The sequence below is a fragment of the Miscanthus floridulus genome, chromosome 7 (genome assembly GCF_019320115.1).
Source record: "Miscanthus floridulus cultivar M001 chromosome 7, ASM1932011v1, whole genome shotgun sequence".
Classification (NCBI taxonomy): Eukaryota; Viridiplantae; Streptophyta; class Magnoliopsida; order Poales; family Poaceae; genus Miscanthus; species Miscanthus floridulus.
Window position 1 is genome coordinate 90,222,311 of NC_089586.1, and position 25,293 is coordinate 90,247,603.

General features: G+C 49.1%; 1 protein-coding gene across 1 annotated transcript; it reads right to left on the reverse strand.

Annotated features, from left to right (window-relative positions):
- Nucleotides 1-903: 903 nt before the first annotated feature.
- Nucleotides 904-23,985, reverse strand: LOC136467280 (histone-lysine N-methyltransferase ASHR3-like). The gene is made up of 11 exons (XM_066465918.1): nucleotides 23,395-23,985; nucleotides 18,372-18,518; nucleotides 17,927-18,088; nucleotides 17,540-17,566; nucleotides 17,123-17,240; nucleotides 16,891-16,990; nucleotides 15,548-15,641; nucleotides 4,859-4,937; nucleotides 3,660-3,831; nucleotides 3,509-3,589; nucleotides 904-2,343 (listed from the first exon to the last, which is right to left on the reverse strand). The coding sequence occupies exons 1-11, from the start codon at nucleotides 23,824-23,826 to the stop codon at nucleotides 2,001-2,003; spliced, it is 1,755 nt and encodes a 584-aa protein (XP_066322015.1). The 5' UTR covers nucleotides 23,827-23,985; the 3' UTR covers nucleotides 904-2,000.
- Between the last annotated feature and the right edge of the window lie 1,308 nt (nucleotides 23,986-25,293).

A 25,293-nucleotide genomic window follows, 5' to 3' on the forward strand; every position in this document is an offset into this window, starting at 1 on the left:
AAGGAAATGAAAAGAAATCTAAACTAAGGCCTTGTTTGGATGGCCGGTTTTAAGCCTAATACACTTGTAAAATACAGGTCTAAAAAATTACACGAGCTAGTCCCCAAATAACTGTTTGGATGATTGGTTTTCTTATTACATTTACACTCGGATTAGTCTGTACAACCGGAAAAGAAAACAGACCTCCCGAGGCCACATAATTTTTACGACAGATATCGGGCTCATCCTCGTGCTTGCGGCTTGCGCTCGTCCTTGCGGAACACCCGCGAGATGGGCTCCTCCAGCTTGGGTCCCATGGCGTGGATGCATCCCAGAACTTGGTGCATCAGCATCAGCAGCACGCTCCTGATCGCCGGGGAGCCGGGAGCCCCTCGGTGGCTTCGTGCATGGTGATGTCGGCCCCGTGCCCAGGTGCTCCGGCCAGGAACACGCGGAGGAGGGCATGGCTTGGACCCATCGTCTCAGGCGCCGGCGGCCCACACGAGCATCCTAGTCAGTCGGGAGCCGCCGAGCCGGTGCTACGGGCTACGGCACGCGGCGGCAGTCCACGGACATCGCGATGGCGTCTGCGCTAGCAGCGAGTGCGTCAAGGTAGCGGCGGTACTTGACAGAGTCGGCCGGCCAATTCGACCATGAAGCTGCCGACATGGAAGTATACAACACAACCGTCGTGGGAACTGCGAAGGTACAGGCGAACGGAGGTTGGTGGCGAGGTCGATTGTGATATTTACCCAAACAACATTTCCCAGGGGCAAATTAAATCAACGGTATTGCTGTGCACAAGAGATTACCGGTGAAAAATAATTCGATATTGCCAAACATGCCGTAAGGTGAAATCTATATGTGTTACGAATAATAATAGATTAATAGGCATCTAAATTCGACTCACGAGGACTTGATTTGGAATTGTATTGCGAAATAGGCATCTAAATCTAGGTGTCAGTGATACAGATAACTGACGTTTTGGAATTGGAAATTTGGAATCGGCCAGGCCGCTATGCCACCTGCCAACCTGTGGTTGTGGAGGGTACTGGGGACGTGGGCATCTCCTCAGACAGCATCGGCCGTGGTCACTGGCTTGCTGGAATCAGACAGATTGAGATGGGGCACTTATCGTGTTCGCTGGAGATGGGATATTTGGGGGGCAACTTGCCCGGCAAAGTTGATTGCATTATGCGAGACCGCATTTAGCGTCTTCTCTTGGGGACGTACGTGGAGCTAATCTGAACTGAGCCGCGAGGCACGTGGTGGTGCCGGCCTGCCGGGCTGCCGGCTGGCGGGTCAAGACGATTTTTTCTTTGTGCTCTCTTGTTCTCGAGATCTCTACTGCCGGCCTCGGGAGTCTGGAATTTTCTTGGGTCATGAGTAGGAGAAAACTAACGGAGAACGTGCTCAGCGTATGCTGCATTGATCCGCAGCAGGCTCCAATGCGACGACCTGCCAACGTAAACTTGCCCTTGTTGGCGATCAGTGGAGGGACGCAATTCAACTATTCAAGTCAATCTTAGACAGTACGTAAACGGTGGCAGGATCATCACTCCTTCCGTGCAAGGATTACCTTCAGTGTTTCAAGCAGTCAGTTGCGCAACGTTAATCACCTTTTGTGTCAAACTGATGGTTGGCTATGCGCTCTAGCACGCCTAGGCCGCTAGGGCTTTTGCTCTTGTTACTTCCTGATATATACATGGGTCATGTTTTAAGCCATGTTAACAGGGACTATTAAGTTCTGTAACATCATCTCACATAAAAGGGCAGCAGCAAACATTACATGAAGCTCAAACATTTGTTTCATCAGAAAATTTGGGTACATGTTTCCACAAGCTACCACCTGTAAACTGACTGAATTCCCTATGAAATCAAATAATGAATGTTGCAGTTTACAACAACATAGATGAACAATGTGAAAGAATCGTTTCCAACCAATGCATGTAATGAATGTACCATGAAATTATTATACAGGACAAGCTTGCTCTTTCAGCAGGGGGCTCAAGGAAGGGCAGTCAGATATCCGCAGCAGGAACTTCACTCATCGATGTTGGCATGCTTGTTGAGGATGCCTCGAGGAATGTTCTCTTCTTCTTGCGGGCCCAGCATAGCCGGCTAATTTTCCTTTTGCTTCTCAGGTTAAAAGAGACCTCTATACAGTTGGTCCAGGGTAACAAATGATTTATTGGCTTCAATCTTGGAGTTTCTTGTTGTATGGACGAATTTTCTCGCAACTGCCCTTGCGGTGCTGCAGTAGCAAGAATGCTTTGAATTGGGTTCTTTATTTGGCTGCCCAGGTATCCCTGACAGTTCACTGCCTCGCAATGGCACTTCACTTTCTCTCCAAAATGCACAAACCTATAAAAAAAAGCAAATAATTGTCGCTTAAACCAAACAGGATAAAATGCAGCCCAGTTTCAGAGAATGTTGTGGCCTCTGAATATAATCCTGGCCAGTCGAAAACTGAGGAAAAGTATGCCAATGTCTGGGTTAGCGAACCCAAGAGCAGTATAGCTGAGAGCCAAGACCAACAAAACTTTTATCTTGGTTTCAGGCGGGTAAATGTGGAAACATCCACCACAAGTCTACAACAATTTAGCCACATGAAACAGGCTATCTATAGTGTTCAAGAAATGCACTATCTATTGAGGCTTTAGCTAGCTATATCCATCAACTGAGTCATTTTAGACTGTTGAGAAAGAGTTGGCTCACAGCAGTTCCAATGATTCAGTGGAACGCAGAGGTCGTATACCGAATGTCCCGTCAGGGCATCTTTGAAAAGTTCAAAAGCTGTTTGAACTAAAGAGAAGTCTAGTTTTATCCTGGCCTATGCTTGTAAGCTTTATTCAAAATTTGACATGACCAAGTCATTGAAAAAGGGACTTCATGATGCATGCAGGTCATAGAGCGAAAGAACCTCCAGAAAGTTAACAAAAGATATCGTAGTCTCTGGTACTAAAGTTTGCACGTATGATTCACCACACAAAAAGGTAAAGAAATAGTTCTAAGGCCTGAGGTTTTAGGTGGGGAAACTATTGATCACGTGATAACACCACGAGCAGGCACAGATGCTAGTTTGATCATTTGGATGCCACCTGCTCAAACTAGATTCACAGACTTATAGCTTCATGTGTCACTGCAATCAGCTTATTGCAGGGAGGCAACATCTTGGTACCAAGTATACTTGTAAGTAACTTGTAGCCTCTCGACATTGAAAGAACACTTCCCTCTATTTTTCATTTACCTGTCACCAATAATTTATTGTGGCAACATTGACCATCCATTTTTTTTTCTACAAAATGTTTTCACATAGTTCATAGTATGTAATACAAAAAAAATATACTTCACGACAAATCATATGGACATGAAAATTTGAAGTATCTAAAAACTCTTTAGGAAAAAGCTACAGTAAATAGGTACTGTTAAGTAAATGAAAACGGAGGAAGTACATTTAGTCTTCTTAATTATGAATGCCTCTTTAATCTTTATAAGTGAAATAAAACAAAATAACTGTTTAAACTACCTGTAATCATAAGTTAAGGGCTCTCCAACCTTGATGGAACGAGAGGCAAAGACACCAACTCTTGTCTCACCATCAACCTGCCTGGCAAGGCCATAGAAACAATCAGGAACATGCTATAAAACGATTTTTTTTTTCAAGAACACATCATTACCATTTTTCGAGTTTACAGTTGGGCTCACAACTGTGATTTAGAAAACGTGACGGGTTTCCTTTAAATGTCGCATCTATTGTAAAATCTTTGCTGATTTCGCACATGTAGAAGTTTTTGTCACCACGATCTCTTATATCCCAAAGCCTTTCTTCACATGTCGCGTCATCAATGACTGAAACAATGTTTAAAAAGAGGCGAAAAGAATGTACATGAGACTTAACTGTGAAATACAATTAGAGCAACTCCAAGAGTTTCTTTATACTCTTCCTAATTGATAGGAATAGAGATTTTGGTGAAAAATACTCTCCAACAGCTTCTCTAATTAGATCTCCAAATATTGCTAAAATCTATTCCGGATTTCTCGCTAACCAAAGATAGAGAGCCATATAGAGAAGCTGTTGGAGGGTGGAAAGATATAGAGAGCGATTTTTATTCAAATGGCTCTCCAAATGATGATTTAGAGAGTGAGTTTAAGAAAGACTGTTGGAGATGCTCTTATGTACACAAAAAATAGCACGTAAATCAGAAGCAAAGTGGCAAAAAAAATCAGTAAGCTTATGTCTCCATTGATCAAATGATTCCCAATATGATGGTACCATGCAGTGCCAGAGAGAATATGAACCATAAACGGAAAGGGAATAATAAAAGGTGAGCCATGATAGCTTACATGCCACCTTCAGTGCCTTTTTCCAAATAGCATAAGGCCGCTTGTAAGATTATTTAACAACTAAAAGAACTTAAATTGTGTTAGAACATCCTCATGAGCTTTACTGGATTCATACTAGCAAGGATGATACTCTCTCTGCCCAATAATGGAAGGCATTTTTTATTTGAAAGCATCAAGTTTTGACCAATAATCACTCAACTGCATCAACAGATTCGTGTTCAGATGATATGATTATGTAGAAATTGACCATATACTGAGAAAATAAAGGTCAAAATCTACTATAGGAGACTTATCTTCTAAAAAGTGTTGGACAAGAGTACTAACTTACTAATGGAATGGACCACTGATAATGGAAAGTTCGAGAAATTTGGTTGGAACCAGAAAGCATGACCACTACATATTAGAGAACATAAGCAAAATGCGACTGTTGACCCCACCACAACAAATGTTATGCAGAAGGTCATTTACCAAGACCTTGCTATTTCTGCTGGTCTATTTCCAAAAATAATAATAACATGAAAAACAGTTTTACCTTCACCAACATACTCGATTACAAAATCACCTCTCTCCAATGGCTCCAACGCAACAGCACCCCATCCACATCGCTTTGTCTATAAAGGAAAAGTGTTGCTATGGTCATAATAAAATAAACTAAAGCCATCTTTGAGCAAGTAAAATGCACAAGTAATACCCAACTCTCAGAAAAATAATCACTCTCGCTGAAGCAGGTCAGCTCTACTATGGAGGTGCAAACTTGCGGGTACGAGGTGTCTAATTCTTTTGTTTCATTGAACCAAGTGACCTCTTGTCAAGGGCCTCAAACCCTAGGATAGCACGACCCCGACTACGTAACTCGTAGTCGCGATCCGTCTTCTCCGGCGAGGTTTACCCCTCCGCCGCAGGCTTTGGTTGAACGAGAGCGAGAGAGGAGTTTAGGGATAATTCAATGCTTAATTCTTAACTTCTTGTTGCTGGATACATATAGCCATGCGGCCAACCAAAAGGGAAACTAATCACTCCTTGATTCTAGGGATTTAACAACTAACCGCCCTACTTTCCCATCTAGCCAAGGCTGGCTGGAACAGCCTGGTCCGCGCGGGCCGCGCGTTCCTCGGCGCGGCGTGCGTCGCGGTTGCGCCGGCGCCTGACATAGCCTTGGCCCCACATGACATCTCTCCCCCCCTCGAGATCCAGCTCGTCCCCGAGCTGAAATTCTGGATATGTGGTGCGAAACTCGTCGAGGTCCTCCCAGGTCGCTGATGATGCCGGCTCGCCGCGCCAGTAGACCAGCACCTGACGGACTCCACGGGCCAAACGAGTCTGAGTCACGCGGTCTGGCGCAGGGACGACCGAGCCATGCTTGATGTCAGGCAGGGGCGGGGGAGTCGTCGGCGGTGTTCCGATGAACTTCTTGAGGGTGCCCACGTGGAACACGTCGTGAATGCGAGCCTGCGAAGGTAGCTCCAGGCGCACCGCGACATCGTTGATGAGCTCGACGACGCGGTACGGACCGAGGAAGCGGGCCTTCAGCTTGCCCGTCGGTGCTTGAGGCAGGGACGACGCGGCACGCTGGCGGATGCGAAGGAGGGCCCAGTCCCCGACGGAGTAAGACACCTGCCGATGATGCTTGTCGTAGTGCAGCTTCTGGACCGCCTGTGCTTGCTCCAAACGGTGGCGTACGTCGGCGAGGAAGGCGTCGCGCTCCTCCATGTCCCGGGCAACAGCGGCGACCCGAGTCTCGCCGGGCTCGTACGAGCGGATGGTGGGCGGGTCGCGGCCGTACACCACGCAGAACGGTGTCTCCTGAAGGGACGACTGGAAGGCCGTGTTGTAGACGTACTCGGCCCACGGCAGCCATCGGAGCCATTGGCGGGGACGATCTCCGGTGAAGCAGCGCAAGTACATGACAATAACCCTGTTCGCCGCCTCGGTCTGGCCATCCGACTGTGGGTGGAAGGCGGAGGACATGTGCAGCTTGGTCCCCATTAGGCGCATGAGCTCGCGCCAAAACGTGGAGGTAAACACCGGGTCACGGTCGGAGACCATGGACTGCGGCATGCCGTGCAAGCGGACGATGTCGGCGAAGAATGCTTGGGCCACGGACTCGGCGGTGTACGGGTGGGCGAGGGCGATGAAGTGGCAGTACTTGCTGAAGCGGTCGACGACTGAGAGGATGACCGACTTGCCGTTGACCCGGGGAAGGGCTTCGATGAAGTCGAGACCGATGTCCGCCCATACGACGGTGGGAACGGGCAAGGGCATGAGAAGTCCCACCGGGTTGAGGTGCTCCGACTTGTAGCGTTGGCACGTGACGCACTCCCGCACGAAATCCTGCACAACACGACGCATGTTGGGAAAGTGAAAGTCACGGCGAAGTCGGTGCAGGGTGCGCTGAACGCCCTCGTGGCCATCGTTATGGACCGCTGCGACGATCTCCAGGAGCAAGGACGATGCGGGCGGTATGTACAGGCGCCCGTCGTACAGCACCATGTCATCGGCCACCGTCCAAGGCGCGGCGCGCGTGCCGGCCCGTACGTCGTCGTGGATGGCGACCAAGGCAGGGTCGACGGCCTGAGCGTGGCGAAGACGGCCGATGAAGTCGAAGCGCGGTGCCGAGACTGCGCGGAGGCCGCCCATGCTGTCCTCCTCAGCATCGCGACGGGAGAGGGCGTCCGCCACAGTGTTGGTTGCCCCGGACTTGTACTCAACGGTGAAGTCAAAGCCAAGTAGCTTGCCGACCCAGTGGTGCTGCGGTATGGTGGCGAGACGCTGGTCCAGCAGGAACTTGAGGCTGTGGTGGTCCGTCTTAACGAGGAAGCGGCGGCCCCACAGATATGGCCTCCAGTGCCGCACCGCGAGCACGAGACCGATGAGCTCCCGCTCATACGCCGCGAGGGAGCGGTGCCTGGGCGCGACGGGCCGGCTGAAGAATGCGACCGGGTGGCCCTCCTGGAGCAGGACGGCGCCAAAGCCGTGTGTGGACGCGTCACACTCGACGACGAAGGACTTGGTGAAGTCCGGCAAGGTCAGTACCGGCGCCGAAGTCACGGCCCCTTAGAGGGCGCCGAATGCTGCCTCCGCATCAGGGTTCCACGCGAACCCTTCCTTCTTGAGGAGCGCCGTGAGGGCGCCGCAATGGCCCCGTAGTTGTGGACGAACTTCCTGTAGTAGCCTGCCAAGCCGAGGAAGCCTCGCACCGCTCGAGCCGATCGGGGACGGGGCCAGTCGTGGATGGCCTGGACCTTGGCGGGGTCCATGGCGACGCCGGCCGCAGAGATGGTGTGGCCCAGGTAGGCGACGGAGGCCACCCCAAAGGAGCACTTGGACCGTTTCACGAACAGGCGGTGCTGGCGCAGTAGTGCGAGGATGATGCGGAGGTGCCGGAGGTGATCTGCCCATGTGGTGCTGTAGATCAAAATGTCATCAAAGAACACGAGTACAAACCGCCGGAGGTAGGCCCGGAGGATGTCGTTCATCAGTGCCTGGAATGTTGCCGGGGCGTTGCAAAGCCCGAAGGGCATCACCAGGAACTCATAGAGGCCATCGTGGGTGCGGAACGCCGTCTTGTGGATGTCCTCCGGCCGCATCCACACTTGATGGTACCCCGAACGCAAGTCCAGCTTGGTGAAGAAGCGCGCGCCGTGGAGCTCGTCGAGGAGTTCGTCGACGACGGGGATCGGGAAGGAGTCCTTGACAGTGAGAGCGTTGAGGGCGCGGTAGTCGACGCAGAACCGCCACGAGCCGTCGGCCTTCTTGACGAGGAGGACCGGTGAGGAGAAGGGCGAGTCGCTGTGTCGGACGACGCCCTGCTCGATCATCGCGGCGCACTAGCGTCCCAATTCGTCCTTGTGGGCCGCCGGGTACCGGTACGGCCGAACTGCCACGGGAGCGGAGCCTGGCTTGAGGACGATCGCGTGGTCGCGGGTGCGCTGGGGTGGAAGGCCAGTCGGCTCAGTGAAGATGTCCCTGTAGGCGGTCAGGAGCTCGTCCAGGAGCGTCCCACTGGCCGCGGCGATGGTGCGCAGGCGCGCGGCGGAGGCCGAGGGCACGCCCGACCAGCAGACGGAGCGCCCTTGATGCTGGAACGACATGGATCGTGTGGCGAAGTCCCAGACGATAGGTCCCAACGTCCCCAGCCACCGTGTACCGAGCACCACGTCATACCCTGCGAGAGGCATCACAAACAGATCGGTGTGGAACATCGTGTCGGCGATGGAGAACGGGGCGTTCTGGATGACGCCAGGGCAGGCCACTCGTTCGCCGTTGGCGACCGTCGCGGTCATGCGCGGTCGGGCCTGGACCAGCAGCCCAGTGCGGCGCGCTGCGTCCTCGTCGATGAAACTGTGAGTCGACCCGCTGTCGAGCAGGGCGAGGAAGGATGCGCCCCCAACTGACACCGTGACCTGGATCGTGTCGGCGATGGGAACGCCCGCGACGGCATGGAGGGAGAACACCGGGGACTCTATGTCCGCCGAGTCATCAGCCGCGGAAGCGTCGTCTTCGTCGTCGTCCGCGGCGCAGTCCAGGAGGAAGAGGCGTTTGCACACCTTGTTGTGGCCGCGGCTGTACTTGTCATCGCAGTTGAAGCACAGCCCAAGGCGGCGTCGTTCCTCCTGCTCGGCCTGGGAGAGCCGTCGCACGGGCCGCCCTTCGATCGTGGTCGTGGGTGCAGCCGGCTTGGACGTCGGAGGCTGGGGCAGGACCGGGCGTGTTCCCGGCGTGGGCAGGACGCCCCGTGCAGGAGCCCTGGCCGGGGCGGCAGAGTATTGCTCCATGAGCTCGAATTGGCGGGCGAGGCTCATGGCGGCGGCTAGGGTTTGCGGGTTCTGCGTCTGGACTTGGAGGCTGAGCGGCGGCAAGAGACCCCCCGTGAAGAGCTGCACCCGTTGGGCCTCATCGAGACGACCGGCGCGGGGAAGCAGCGCTTGAAATCGGTCCTGGTAGTCTTCCACCGTTCCCGTGCGGCGGCAGGACGATAGCTCGAAGAGGGGCGCCGATCTGAGCGGGGGCCCGTATCGAAGGTTGAGGAGGTCCTTGAAGCGCGGCCACATCGGCGTGCCTTCGTCCTCCTGGACCTGCATGTACCACAGTTGCGCCCCATCTTGAAGGTTGTACGACGCCATCCAAACGCGTTCCTCTGGCATGATCCGCTGCTGCAAGAAGGACTCGCATTTGTTGATGAAGATCAGCGGGTCGCTCTTGCCGTCGTAGTGCGGGAATTCGGGGCGCCAGTGTTTCGGCGGTCGATCTTGGTGGTGCTCGCCGGTGCCCGACCGGCCACCGGATGCTGAAGAGCTCGCGATGGAGAGATCATGGATCGCCTTGGCGTTGGCCTCAATTGATTGCTGCATCAAGGCCATTGTCTTGGTGAGCGCTGCGATGGCAGCCTTGAGGTCGTCACCCATGTCGTCGGAGCAGGAGGCGACGGATGATGGGGTTAGGGATGTGGCAGCGGCGGCGGCTGGCGGCTGGTCCGTTGGTGCGGCAGCGGATGGTGAAGAGGATCGATGTGACCGTGATACCAGGTTGTCAAGGGCCTCAAACCCTAGGATAGCACGACCCCGACTACGTAACTCGTAGTCGCGATCCGTCTTCTCCGGTGAGGTTTACCCCTCCGCCGCAGGCTTTGGTTGAACGAGAGCGAGAGAGGAGTTTAGGGATAATTCAATGCTTAATTCTTAACTTCTTGTTGCTGGATACATATAGCCATGCGGCCAACCAAAAGGGATACTAATCACTCCTTGATTCTAGGGATTTAACAACTAACCGCCCTACTTTCCCATCTAGCCAAGGCTGGCTGGAACAGCCTGGTCCGCGCGGGCCGCGCGTTCCTCGGCGCGGCGTGCGTCGCGGTTGCGCCGGCGCCTGACATAGCCTTGGCCCCACATGACACCTCTACCACACATGATGCCCGGTCAATTTCACAGAGCACACTATCAATGGCACATGTTTTCGCATCCAAAAATAAATACAAAAGGAAATTCAGGTTTGAATGGGCAGGGTTTACTTTGGCAGCAGTAGAAGGTACGAAACCAAAGGACCAGGATCATCATCATGGTTTGAGTCAAGGTAATCCTCTTTCCCCATTGCTTTTCATTCTAGTTATGGACATCATCAATCTGGTCCTTGCCAAGGTCGCAGAGGTGGGTTTACTGCAACCACTTTCACCTAGATTGTGAGCATCAGGATCCATGTACTCTGATGAGGTGGTGTTATGCTTGAGTCCAGTCATGAAGGAGCTTGAAGCTATACAGGAGATTATTAATTCATTTGGTGCAATTTCGGGTCTTAAAACTAAGATCAACAAATGTTCAGCTAAGCCTAGCCTGCACTCTTCCGGTGGATATTGATACAATAAGAAATACTATGCCATGAGCTATTGCTGAAATTCCATGCACCTACCTAGGCCTACCACTTTCAGTCAAGAAGCTTACTTAGGTTGTTCTCCAATTCCTTGTCAACAGGGAGCAGATCAGCTACCCATTGGAAGGATGCTCCGATCAACCCCACTGGTCATGCTGTTCTCACAGCCATACCTACCTATCATATGATGGCTCTAAATATTTCACGATGGGTGATCAAGTCTATAGAGAAACTATGGCATGTTTTGCTGCGGCAAGGCCGAAAGAAAAGGAGGTAAATGGTGGGCATTGCCTCCTAACTTGGAGCAAAGTTTGCGTGCCAAATGAGAATTCATAATTTAGAATTGCTTTGCTGGAATCTACGCATGACATGCCTCTGGATATAGAAAACTGGCCCTCACCCACCATGGGTCACAGTTTTGGGGTGCCGGTTCCATCACCAGTCCTCAGCTCTGCTTTCTATCTAGGTCAGCACCGAATTGGCAATGGTAACTCCACAGATTTTTTTACGGACCATTGGCTTTCGGGAAAATCCCTCGCTCGGTCTGGATGTTGGCAATGGAATTGGTCAACAGAATTGAGTTTCCAAATCAATGACATGCTGAAATGGTAATGGACTGCAATTCAGTTTCCACGCAGTCTCTTTAAATTGCCACTCGAGAATCAGAAACTGGATCCATACCTCATCTTCCTCTTAGCCGGCGAGGCCCTCCACGCCCCGGCTCAACCCCTACCATGCGTCGGCAACCCCTGCCCCTCTCCGTGGCTGCGAGCCCCACCCCCTCCGCGCCTCGCAACCCCCATATGAGAAGGTGAAGCAGCGATGGGAGCCTACCCACGGGGTCCCTGTCACCTTGGAGTGGAGCTCTCTAATGGCGGCATCAATTCCAGCAAAATACCGAGCTCCATAGGTCTGTATTGGGAGCATGTTGTTCTGTGGTGTGAGAATACCGTGTGGAATTGGGAGTCAAATTCCAAGATCCAATTCTAAAACATCCAAGCGTGTGGTATTGAAGATGTACAATTCCAATTCCTCGATTCCAAGCCGAATTCCAACATCCAAACAGGGTGTGATCAAGGAATTGGCACCGGACTATTCGGCTTGGTGCCTAAGCGTATTGCTGGGTGCACTGTGAGCCAAGCGGAGTGGGGATCTCAGGGGAACCATCACAATCCGTGTCCTTGAGCAGTACCTGCTGATGTGGGACCTTATGACCGAGGTGGAGCTGCGCTAGGAGATGAAGGGGACAATCTGTGTCTGGACTGCTAGGCTTATTCTCCATGGATGCATAGGATTTGAAAAGTGGGAGGTTGTGGAAATCTTGGGTGCCTCAATGGGTGTAACACCCTAAAATTTGCACTCTTTTAAAATAGCTAAATTGATTTATTTACGCAATTATGTGTGCATACAAATGTAGGAAAATAATAATTTTATAAAACTAAAATCAAATATAAGATTAGCTACAAGTGATGCATACATGCTGCTGCATATTATTTTGTGAATGTTTGGAATTGATTAAAGATTTCAAAGAGAATTGAAATTTGAATTTAAAAATGGATTTGGAAAATTGTTAAAAAAAAAGGAAAAGAATCATTTTCTCTCCCTCCCTTCTTGATTTTCGGCCCGCAGGCCTTTCCTTCTGCTGGCCCAGCTCCCTCCCGCTGGCCCAACCGGCCGCTGGCCCATCTCCTCCCCGCAGCCCAGCTCGGCCTCCCCCTTGCGCGCTGCGCGGCCCAGCCCCGCTCCGGCCCAGCTTTCCACGGCCGTCCAGCAACCGTCGCCGCGCCTCCTTCCCCAGCCGCTGACGCCCGGGCCCCGCCTGTCGGCGCCATCCCCTTCCTTCCGCGCGTTCCGCAACCGCCCGCGCCCACGTCGTGCGTCGTGGGAGCGCCCCTCCCCGCGTCTGGCCTCTTTAAATCGGAGCCCGCACCCGAGCCGCCCCCCTGCTGCCTCTCCCCACTCCGTTTTCGCCCTCGCCCACGCCACAGAGGTCGCAACAGCCGCACGGAGGAGCTTCGCCGACCGCCGTCCGCCCGTCCGCGCGGACAACCGTCCCCAAGCCGCCGTCGACATCGTTTTACCCCGCTGTGAGCCTCCCCATGTTCCCCTCTTTCTCCCCGACCTTTTCCCTTGGCATTTGGCGGCCTGTATGGCCATTATTGCATGCGCCCGCGAGCTTCGGCCGCCGGCCATGGCGGCCACCGCGCCACCCGCGTCCTCCGGACGCCGTATCAGCATGTCCGAGGCCCCCCTACTCCCCCCGCTAACCCCGGTGCTCTCGGTTGCGCCAACCGTGGTCCGTGGCCTTGTTTTCCCGCTCGCCGGTGAAACTTCGCCGTCGGCCATGGCTGCGCCGCCGTGGCTGTCCTTGTGCCGACCGCCGGCGTCTCCTTCTCCCTCCCCCGGATCCATTTCTGGCCGCTCATTTCTAATCCGACGGCCACCAGTGGAAGATACCCCTTCGTGGGTCAATTTGCTAAACAGACCCTGTAATTTTCTAAGTCCTAACCCGCGGTCCAAAGCGTATTTCCCCGAATACGCATTCTCGTTTTGAAAGCGTAAAGTTCACTGCTTTAGTCTAAAATACGTTTTCAGTATTTACAGAAATGCCATTTGAACTGTTTTGCTTATAAAATTGTCGTTTTAGCTCCGAATTGATCCGTTCAAATCGCGTTAGCTTCGTAATTTCATAATCTACATGTTAGAATCACTGTTAGTCAAGTTTGGAACATTTTAATTTCCTGGTTAGATTTAATTAAATATATTGCTATAGGAAATCCCGTTTAAATCATAACTTTCGCATTTTAGCTCCGTTTTTCGTGAACTTCGCGTTGACGTGATCGTAGCGAGACGTAGATTATTTTCACAAACATTTTATCTTGTTTTCTATACTGTTGGTGTACTGTTCTAATGATATGAATGTTTGCTTTGCATGAATGCTTTTGGAATGTTGTATGTTGCCGTGTTGGTCGCGTTCAGACGGTGAGAACGTTGGAGACCAAGAATTCTTCAACGACCAGCAGGACCAGCAAGAGTTTGTGAACCAAGGCAAGTATAGCATGGGTCTACCTTGATGTCCTATTTCACTTTAATCAATTACTCATTTGCATGTGTCTAATTTGATACCCGTAAGGACATCCTAGTGATTGTTTATCCTATTCCTTGTCTCCTATGGGGTATTTGCATATGGGTAGATTGCTAGTGCTCTAAATGAACATGATCTATACGATGATGAATGATTCTATGGAACTAAAAGTATAACATGATTTATAACAACTGTTCCGTAGGGCGACGGTGCAAATGACTTTTGATCATGTTGCTCCCAGCCCTCCATAAGGACTTATCTGTCGGCAAAAGCTGGGACTGACAGTGCAACCGGGAGAGTCATATGGCTCTGACTTTAGCTCAGTAATAGGACATTTTCTAGCTAGTTAGAGGTTACCTTTTTGGCGCAAATGGGGCTTGCCACGTTGGGTATAGGGCTGCCTCTGTTCCTATGAGTATAGCCGCGATGGATATGTGTCATAGGAAAGGGGGTTCCTACATCTGCCTGCCAAGGAAACCTAGCGGCCCTAACTTGTTAGAGAAACCTATGAAATGGCTTCATAGTGTACCCTGCCCACTCACCTTGGCAGTGACATGGGAGTAATTAACCCGGGCAAATGGGAATCACGACTCGCGGTGAATGTGCACCACCTCTGCAGAAGGTAACAAACTGTTATAACAGCCGTGCTCACGGTTACGAACGGCCCGGAAAACTCACAGAATAACTGGATACTTGTTGTTGATCATTTAAGTTGTTCTATGATGATACGTGGTACACTTGACCCTGATATATGTTCTTATGGGATTAAATGGGAGCTTAAGCATAAATTGATAATACCTGAGAATAAAAGTTTGACTTACTAAAAATGCTAACTGCAGTAAACCAGAGTCAACCTTTTTGAGCTTTATAACCCCATGTTAACTTGTTAAGTACGGGATGTACTTACGCTTGTTTATTTTCTTTATTTGGATAAAAATCCCGGATGGGTAACAGATGACAACGGGTATGAGGAATTCCCGGAGGATTTTTAGGCTTGTGGTCAACCAGTTGACCTTCCCTGTGATGAAGCCCGCGAGAGTTTTATTATCTTTTTATTTTCCGCTGTGTGTGTAAGACTAAGTTGTATTATGGATCTGATGTAAGGACACCGTGATGATACTTTATGTAATTTGTCAGCTTGTGTGTGTGATTGATTCCTGTGCACACACGAGTTTTGTGCATTCAATTTTATCCTTAAAATTGGGTGTGACAATGGGGGAAATTCCTCATATGGCTTTCTTTCTCCTTGGAGTATGTTGTTTTCTTTTTAGTGTGTATGGTTTGTGTTTTGCTTTGTTGGATTTCTCCAGGCTGTTTTGTACTTTCTTTCTCCTTAATATAGTGGCAGGCAGCGCTCATGTCGGTGTAAGAAAAAAAAAGAAACCTTAGAGCATGTTGGATGAGGGGATTTTGTACTTAATCTTAAGGGGTTGAATCCACACTTCCTGATCCTTGATGCATTGAGCAATATTTAAAAAATATATTAGATCTTGCACTAGCTAGGAGCCTGGTACCTAAGATAACGGTAACACTGCATATGACCTTTTAATAGAACACCTAAATAAATCAGTGTTTCAAAGATTACGCAACAATGCATAAACTCTTCAGTCTTGAGAAAGAAAGAACTTACAACTTGAAAATTTTGGAAACTGTAAGTAACATCAAAACATGCAACACTATTATGCACATAAAGAAAATAAGTAGGAGTGAATACATTGGTGCACATAAGTTCCTAGAAAAATCAAGTAAGAACATCATTGACAAGAAAGCTACCTTCACAATTTTAATTCTCTTATCTTTGCGGAATGGCCTGTTTGTACATAGATCTGAGCAGCGACAATTCTTGGAACAACTCGTATAAATACCCCTGATAAGTCAGAAAATAAATTTAAACAATCATGTTGGAGGAAAGTAAACATGTATGGATTCTATATACATCACACATAACTTTATAAAGGATTATGCTAACTTCTTCATCAAATATTAGCAATACATGAGTGCAAGCATCCATAATATGCACACCTGGCAGCGTCACTGTTCAGCTAATATGGCACTTTATTCACTTAGCATATGATCCAGAAAACAATATGAATAATTGCAAAGTAGGTATTCAAACGTTTAAACATAGGCCCAAGTTAAACTGCAGGAATACTATAGTAGAACTATCCAAGTGAAGTGAAAACTGTAGGGGTTAAAACCACACGAAAATTGTGGATAGCAGGATATACTGCCGTGATCTTACATCAGCAAGATGGTAAACGATGTTGGAATGAAGGTTCAGATTACTGTGGAATTCCTCCAAAATTGAAGAGAAAGGAACCATATCTAGTGAAATTCTTTTAGTGACTACGATGTTTCAAACGCTCAAATAGTGCTCATTTATATGGTATGGAAAATCCTCATCCTCCAGTGATAATCATATGTTCCAAACCGCCTTAGCATAGTCTTAATAGCATGGCACATGGGAGTGAGCGTGCTCTAAAGTGCTATCATTTAAACAGTTTATATGCCAAGATTTCCCACAAAACACAAGGGACCAAACAGCATACAGTAACAGTATATTAGAAGTGACATGTGGATTTTGTGCAAGTTTCTTGCAACCCAATACCTAAACGATATAATTGCACTTTAGGGGAAAAACAACAGTATATACTACAGATTTAATTCAATTTAGCTCTGTAGCACTGTTGTGTTGATATAAAAAAGATGGCACATGCTTATGCTTTCTCTTTTGCTAATATGATTCCAGCACAACACACACACAAAAAAAATTGACCTGTGGGGGGCAACTCCTAGGCATTTTGCTAAGAAGAAGGCCTTCTCACGCAGGTCGAGACCGCCCCCCCCCCCCGAACCCCTGCCATACACAGCGGCACTGTACCACATTTGAGAACCACAACCTAGGCCAGAACTTAAGACCTGTGCTTTGGCGTGGGACAAACGAGGAGATTTTATAATCCCAGCCTGAAATTCGCCACAAGGAGTCGGACCCAGGACCTGAGGAGTGGTACTAGCCTACAAGAGCCACCTAACAAACTCAGCTAGAGGCCCGTTCACATAGTTTTGCACAAAATTCACATGTCTTTGGCACGTTTCAACAGAGTAAGAAAGAACACCTGCATTCACAGTCTTCTTTGCAAGTAGAATCAGCCCTGCAGTTTGTGCACCCAATATCCACACGAACACCAGTGCGCTTCTTTTTTATCAGATATACATCTTTTACAAATTAAGGAAATAACCATGATGTACTTTATATTGGAATGAAAAGCAGACAAACACAAGGCTAATCTAACTACACAGCTGCAGAAACATAGAAATCATTTAGTAAAACGTTATGCTTTAGGATACTGCGCCTGATAGATGTATAGGGGGGTGGCTTGTAAACAGCCTCAGCATATTCTTCAATGGTTGACTCAATATTTAAGTCTTCGTTAACATATGGAAGAGGTAGCCGGCAGAACACTTCCTATAAAATAAACATGTAGTGTAGCCATCAATATAAACAGCGAAGGAAATGTACTTCATCTGGATGAGACAGTGATACTAGACAAAGGAAGACAAGTCAATGAATTTCTTTTTCCTGAGGCTTTACATCATCAGAAACTTAACCATGTTCATCATCAAATATTTATTTTACCAAGCATTCCATTCTAGTCACTAAGTACTTCAGATTAGCTAAGTAAAAAATAGTCCATGAATTATGTCACATGAAATATCATATAAGAAAAGATAGCAAAGGTACAATTGTGTCACGCATGCACTCACCTCTATACTGTTGGTAAAGTCAGCATTCTGTCACCAGCAAACAAAGTATTCCTGTCAGGCACCTCAACCATTACAAAAATATTAACAAAAGGGCATGTGGGATGCACTGTAATAAAATGTCCAAGCTAAACCTCAGAGGTAACTTATTCTTATTAAGTATTAATCTTCCAAAGATCTAAAGATGAAACAAAAAGACAGTTGAAATTATTGGAAGAATCTGCACTGGGCGTAAAAAAAGACAATGACCAGATGCATATGATCTTTTTAGTACTTATACTAGAGAGTTTCCTACTTGTCTATTTATTAAATTAAACTGGATAAGCTCTTATTACCTATTTCATATAATGACAACATGAAGTGACCAATTTTAAGGGAAAAAGGATAGACCTCATTTTGCAGCAGCCAATCAGAAGTATGCCTCCAGCAAATTGCACTTCCTTGATTATCTTTTAGATGAACCACTGGCCATGGTGCACATTTCGTATGTGCTGCAACTGTACAACGTCCGCAGCGCCAAAAGAACATCTTTTGCTTACAAATCATACACCCCTAATGGGAGACAGAAAATTAAATGATGTCCTTAATGATCAAGCAATGGAACCAGTCCAAGCACAGGAATTGAGATACAACATGACCTGAAAAACAAAATACAGGTTTGTATCCTAACCATTGACTATCTACTAAACAAATCTCTATTCTTGTCACGGTTATGATATTTACAATGGACTCTGCATTCCTTACCTTCGGACCATTAAATCTTGCAATTGTGTAGCATCCACTAATCAATTTACTTTTTCTCATCTCAAGAAAATAAATTAATTCCAACACTTACATGTTGAGGGCACCTGAAGCTCTCAGCGGTGAAGTTTGAAGTATCTTTCACAACACAGTTGAGATGGAACATCAGTGGACATTTTTTAACTGAACATTTTATTTCTTCTCCAGCATAAATAATCTTGGAGCACAAACAGCATTCGACCTTTGCACAAATGAAGAAGGTATTAGATGCTAAGCAGATGAAAGGGGGAAAAAACTAGATCCTAACTTCCTAAGTCAACAAACAAGACTAATTACTAACACTGGTATCAGTTATAAGTCATTTTAGGATTCCTAATAATCAAATTTTCACTTTGACCATCAATATATTAAAAATTAGATAGATTAACAAAGTAAGATTGATGTTGTTAGACTGCTATATTATGGGCTATTAGCATTGCCGTATGGGCTGTTATGCCCTGGGCTTGGGCTGTAGGCGCCCCTTGGGGTTTTTATGGTAGATGATCTTGGTTTAGGCAAGGATCACCGTTGATTGGGTGTTTCTATAAACCCTTGACAATCCTTGCCTATATATTGTACTCATTTGGTACCTCCATAATCAATCTACTAAGTTTTCCCGAGCCATCTCTTCTTTCATGGTATCACGAGTCTGGGTATTCCCGATTCTACCTCCGCTGCCCTAGCGCGCCTCCTCTCCTCGGCTGCGCTCCTCCCCAGCGCGCCCTCCCCTCAGCTGCGCTCCTCCCACCCATCTGCGACGGCTTCCCTGCTGTGATGCCTGGGACTCCTCCCCCCTCTCCCGGGATGGATGTTTCCTCTGAAGTTGAAATCTGACGCTTTTCCGACAATCGCTCACTTTTTTGCCCTTGTGTCCACTCAGTTCGGCACCACCATCAAGGCAGTTCAGTGCGACAACGGTCGTGAGTTTGACAACTCCAGCTCCCACACGTTCTTCCTTACTCATGGTGTTCGCCTCCGCATGTCGTGCCCATACACTTCCTCCCAGAACGGTAAGGTCGAGCGTATCATTCGTTCCATTAACAATGTGGTTCGCTCCCTACTGTTCTAGGCTTCTCTACCACCCTCATTCTGGGTCGAGGCTATGCAGACAGCCACATATCTCATTAACATATTGCCCACCAAAACGCTGAGCTCATCCACCCCGCACTTCGCCCTCTTCGGCACAGCGCCCTCCTATGATCACCTACGCGTTTTTGGCTGCACTTGTTATCCAAACTTGTCCGCCACAGCTCCCCACAAACTTTCCCCTCGATCCACCTTGTGTGTCTTCCTGGGATATTCAACTCATCATAAAGGATACCACTGCCTTGATCTCTCTTCCAATAGTTATCATCTCTCGTCACGTCGTTTTCGATGAGTCAGCATTCCCTTATGCTGAGCGTGCCTCCACTACATCCCCGGCAGACTTTGATTTTTTGGACATTACTGACTATGTGTCGGCTCCCATCGGACCAGCACATAAGTTTCTATCTGCAGGCACTGGTCCTTCGACACTCGCACAGCCACGTGCGGCGGCGACTGACACCGATGATGACCTGGCTGGTTCAACAGCGCTTGATGCGCTCCCAACCAGTCCACCAGTTGCGCCTGCCCCCTTGCCCGCACAGCCACGTGCGGCCCCTGCCTCGTCTTCGCCCGCACAGCCACGTGCGGCTACGATGTCACCATCGACAGCACGGCCACGTGCGGCACCGACTTCTTCGACCTCGCCGTCACCTGCAGCTTTGGCCGAGCCGCGCGGACCTCCGCCCAGTTTCCCACCGCTGCCCGTCTTCCTGGTGTCCGCAGTCCGTCACGTCTACACGCGCCAGGAGCGCTCAGCTGTTGTCCGACCACCTGCTGCTGCTGTTCAGTCAGCCGCTGTTCAGCTAGCTGCTGCCCCTACGCCGCGCCGGGAGAGCCCTGCTGTTGTCCGGCCAGATGCTGAGCGCCCAACTGCTGTTCAGTCACCTACTGCACCTGCGCCACTGCCTAAGGGTGCTGTTGCTGTCCCCCCAGTGATCAACCAGCACCCCATGGCCACGCGCGCGAAGACCGGCTTCCGGATTCCTGCTCTGTATCATGCTACGCCACTGTCTCCAGTGTCCAAGACCTTCCGCAGTGCACTCGCCGATCCGAATTGGCGTGCTGCTATGGAGGAAGAACATGCTGCTCTTCTCCAAAACCACACATGGGATCTTGTTCCCCGCCCCCCTCGGGCTAATGTGGTCACCGGAAAGTGGATCTTCAAGCACAAGTTCAACGCCGACGGGTCACTTGAGCGGTACAAGGCACGTTGGGTCCTTCGTGGCTTCACTCAGCGGCCTGGCGTGGATTTTTCAGACTTTCAATCCAGTTGTGAAGCCTGCCACAGTTCGCACCGTCCTTTCTCTGGCCTTGTCTCACCATTGGCCCGTGCACCAGCTCGATGTGAAGAACGCCTTCCTACATGGCACCTTGTTAGAGACAGTGTATTGTGTACAGCCGTCTGGTTTTGAGGATCCCACCCACCTAGACTTCGTGTGTCAGCTCAACAAGTCCTTGTATGAGTTGAAGCAGGCTCCTCGCGCTTGGTACAGTCGGTTCACCACTTTTCTGTTGTCTCTCGGGTTTGTCGAAGCCAAGTCAGACACCTCGCTCTTCGCCTGGATGACATCGTCCTCACAGCCTCCTCCCCGGGTCTCCTTCGGCAGATCATTTCGGCCCTCCAACAGGAGTTCTCAATGAAGGATCTTGGCAAACTGCATCACTTTCTCGGTATGCATGTTCAGCAGTGTGGTGACGGTCTCTTCCTTTCACAGTGGCAGTATATGATGGATATCTTGGACCGTGCTAGGATGGCTGAGTGTAAGCCGTGCCCTACTCCAGTCGACACAAACCCCAAGGTTGCAGCTGCTGATGGTCCTCCTGTGGCTGATGCAACAGATTATCGAAGTCTTGCTGGCGCATTACAGTATCTGACCTTCACACGGCCTGACATCGCCTATGTTGTCCAGCAAGTCTGCCTTCACATGCATGACCCACGGGCACCACACTTGGCAGCACTCAAGCGCATCCTTCACTATGTTCGGGGCACTCTCCACTTGGGTCTACTATTGCGGCCATCTCCTGCCACTGATCTTGTGGTCTACACTGACGCTGATTGGGCTGGTTGCCCTGACACGCGCAAGTCCACCTCGGGCTACACCGTGTTCCTCGGTGATAATCTCGTCTCCTGGTCCTCCAAGCGTCAGAATACAATCTCCAGATCCAGTACTGAAGCTGAGTACCGCGCGGTGGCCAATGGTGTTGCTGAGGCCTCTTGGCTGCGTCAGCTCCTGCTCGAGCTCCATGCCCCCCTTCGGCGAGCTACTTTGGTCTATTGTGACAACATTCGCCGTCTACATGTCTTCCAACCCGGTTCAGCATCAGTGCACCAAGCACATCGAGATTGACCTCCATTTCGTTCGGGGGAAGGTTGCCGCTGGTCATGTTCATGTCCTGCATGTGCCAACCTCATCCCAATATGCGGACATCTTCACCAAAGGTCTTCCATCTTCGGTCTTCACAGAGTTCAGGTCCAGCCTGAACGTGCGCGGTGGCAACGATCAGACTGCGGGGGCATGTTAGACTGCTATATTATGGGCTATTAGCATTGCCGTATGGGCTGTTATGCCCTAGGCTTGGGTTGTAGGCGCCCCTTGGGGTTTTTATGGTAGATGATCTTGGTTTAGGCAAGGATCACCGTTGATTGGGTGTTTCTATAAACCCTTGACAATCCTTGCCTATATATTGTACTCATTTGGTACCTCCATAATCAATCTACTAAGTTTTCCCGAGCCATCTCTTCTTTCAGATGTCAGTAGATTCATATTAACAAAGTAAGATTGATGTCAGTAGATTCATCATGAAAGGTACTTTCATACATACGATTGTGTTTATGTTAGGTAACAGATTTTAATATAAATTGCCAGTCAAAGTTTCACATTATAGATAGTACCAATGTCCTAAACAACCTATATTTATGACATCGGAACAACTTCATGATTAATGAACAGCAGCTTCAAATTTTAACAGATAGACAGTACCAAGGACAACGAGTTTTTAAGTTATGGAATGGAGACAAAGCAATTCAGAGGCGGAAAACTTTATAAAATGGCTGCGCACTTTGTATCTATGGGATCGTTTCCGTTAACGGATTCAGTATGTTGCATCTTACAAAATAAATCATTTATGTATTACATAAAGAAATAAGTTAACAGTTATCCTGCAAAATATTATATAGATGTCAAGAATTAAAATAGACAAGCCTTGTTTATCATGTGATTAAAGTACCACTTGTGTTTCTTGAAACGTAATATAACAGATTTATTTGAAATTGAAGTTCTTTCAAGTTTCTTTAACTCCATGTACTATGCACATGAGTTTTTAGAATATATTAAAAAATCACAACATTTTGCATTAGTAGTATTTTTGCTGGTGGGGACACTAGAACCCTGGTAACCAACACATTTTCTTTATTTTTGGCTATCATTGGGTTCCATATTTAGCCAACCCCAGCTTGCTACGGACTAAAGGCAAATAGGCAATGTTAACACACATGGTTTCTACTCCCTCGCTAAAACTCTTTTGAATTTTGTGGCTTTTCATAACCTCTTACTCTTGGAAGAAACAGAGCAATAGATATCATCATGACAATGATGTAAATCTATTAAATATAAATATTATAGCATTTTAACGACAAATATACTAGCACTATTTTGATGTGACTAATGTACATAATTAAAAGTATGCCACCATCCAGGTAAAGAAGAAAAAACTGATTGCACATAGTGTCTTAAGTCTCAAATAAGTGATTAATGGGAGTGAAATGTGCAACGAACACACATGATGAGTTCCTATACTCATAGCTAAGTGCAGGAACAGTTGTTGCCGCAATGCTAAAGAATTTCCCGGATCGACCTGAACTGCACAAACTCATTACCAGCTGCATTTTGCTTGATCCGCCCAGACATAAGAGTCGAGTTAAATGGGAAATCGAAGTAAGGAAAACAGACATTGGTCCATCAACGCGAAGCGCTTCGACCCAAAATCCATACCGCCCTTGGCGCCCCAGTGAGGAAAGGCAGCACGCACTGGTGAGCCGGAACACCGGCCGCTGCCTTCTTAGCCGCCCACTCGCTCACGCGTTCCTCGAGCGTCGGAGCCGATGCTGAAGCCTGCGTCCGCGCCGGCTCGGGTGACCGAATCAGGGACAGGTTCTTCCCGCCGCCGCGCCGCGCGGCGGGGCAAGCGGTTACAGCGCCCTCGCCCGCGCCCGCCATGTCGAAGGTGCGGACACGGCCCGTCCACCGGCATTCCGCTGGGATAATGAGGTCGACGGCGCCGCCGCCCACAGTGGCGGACGAAGACGCGTACGCGGGCGCCGCATCGGCGGCGGCAGCATCCCCGGCGTGGTCGACGGCGAGGGTCCCCGCGTCGAGGGAGAATTCAGGGAAGGGAGGGAGGTAGCCGGTGCTCAGATCCGGCATGGCCGCCAGGGGACAGGGACTGTGGACTAGGGTTTGGAGGGCATTGGGGCTGGTCGGAGACGTGGAAATGGAACGAAGACGTGAACCGGGGGCGGGGGGGAGAGGACTCCCCGAGTCTCGGCAGAATTGGGAGAGCGAAGCTGCGAAAGAACTGAACCTTTTCGAATTTTATATTTTTTTCAAATGACAAATGCTATACAACAATGTTTTGCAGCAATCCAACGCTGGAATTTTGTCTTCTCCGTCTCCCGCCTCTCCCTCTTCGAAGAGGCTCAGAGGAGGCAGAGTGGTCACAGGTGGTGGGGACAGCAGGAGGACGACGTTAGAGTTCCAGCAGCAGCGTTAGGGTCCTAGAGCCGGCGGAGACGGTTGGACCAGGTCGGGGCGGGGGCGTCCATGGCCGCGGCGGCGGCGGCGGCGGCAGGATGATGAGGGGAAGGAGGAGGCCGCTGCAAGCGCAGTAGAGTCTCACCGGAGCTTAAGCCTGGGCGTTCGGGTTACCCGATTTTTTCGGGTCGGGTAATTCGGGTAATTCAAAATTCGGGTAATAAAAATTGCTACCCGATATTACCCCCGAAAAAACACTACCCGCAAATTCGGGTACCCGATAATTCGGGTTCGGGTTCGGGTATTACCCGATATACCCAAATTTACAGAAAACAACAAACTACACTAAATTTCAGTAGCAATCTATACATAATTTCAGCAGCAATTTGTATAGAATTTCAATAGCAATTTGTAGAGAATAATATATTACCGTCACTCATTCAAATAGAGAGAATTATATTCTAATAAAGTGATAAGTTAAATGGTTCAGCTAACAACACATGATGAATACAAAGACAAAACAAATCTTTGGGTAGTTCGGGTAGTTTGGGTACCGGGGGATATTACCCGAATTACCCAAACTAATTTCGGGTAATCAAAATCGCTATCCGAATTTGGGATCGGGTACCTCGGGTTCGGGTAATTCGGGTCCGGGTTCGGGTAATTTGGGTACAGGTAATGGGTATCGGGTATTTTGCCCAGGCTTACCGGAGCTCCAAAGCCGCGGCCGTGGAGCGCCGACGAGACCCTATCACGCGCCGCGGCGGAGCGGTGGGTGGCGGGCGACGGCGGCGGAGCGCGAGAGGAGGAAGAATACGATGAACAAAAAATCGGGCGTTGGGAGAGCGTGAAATGCTCTGAGTGCTGCGTAGATAGCTCCTTTTCACATTCACTTCCCTCACACCTTTTCTTGATCCACCGATTATTATATATGTATTTGCTTGTTGAGAGTTGTTAAGCCCCGATCGGATCTTTAGGATTAGTAACTAGTTAACTAAATTTTAGTCGGTAAGAATTCAAACTATGATCCAATAACTAGTTGACTGATTTTTAGTCTCTAAGAATCCAAACAGCGGACTAGTTGTTAGTCCACTAGTTGTTAGTCCACTGGTCATAAAGCAGTTGTTAGTCTATTCATTC

Coding starts and splice junctions, on each gene's coding strand:
- LOC136467280 (XM_066465918.1), bottom strand. CDS start 23,826: ATGCCGGATCTGAGCACCGGCTACCTCCCTCCCTTCCCTGAATTCTCC. Junction 16,991..17,122: donor CTATACATCTATCAGGCGCA/GTATCCTAAAGC, acceptor AATTTGTAAAAG/ATGTATATCTGATAAAAAAG. Junction 3,832..4,858: donor AATCGAGTATGTTGGTGAAG/GTAAAACTGTTT, acceptor ACATTGTTTCAG/TCATTGATGACGCGACATGT.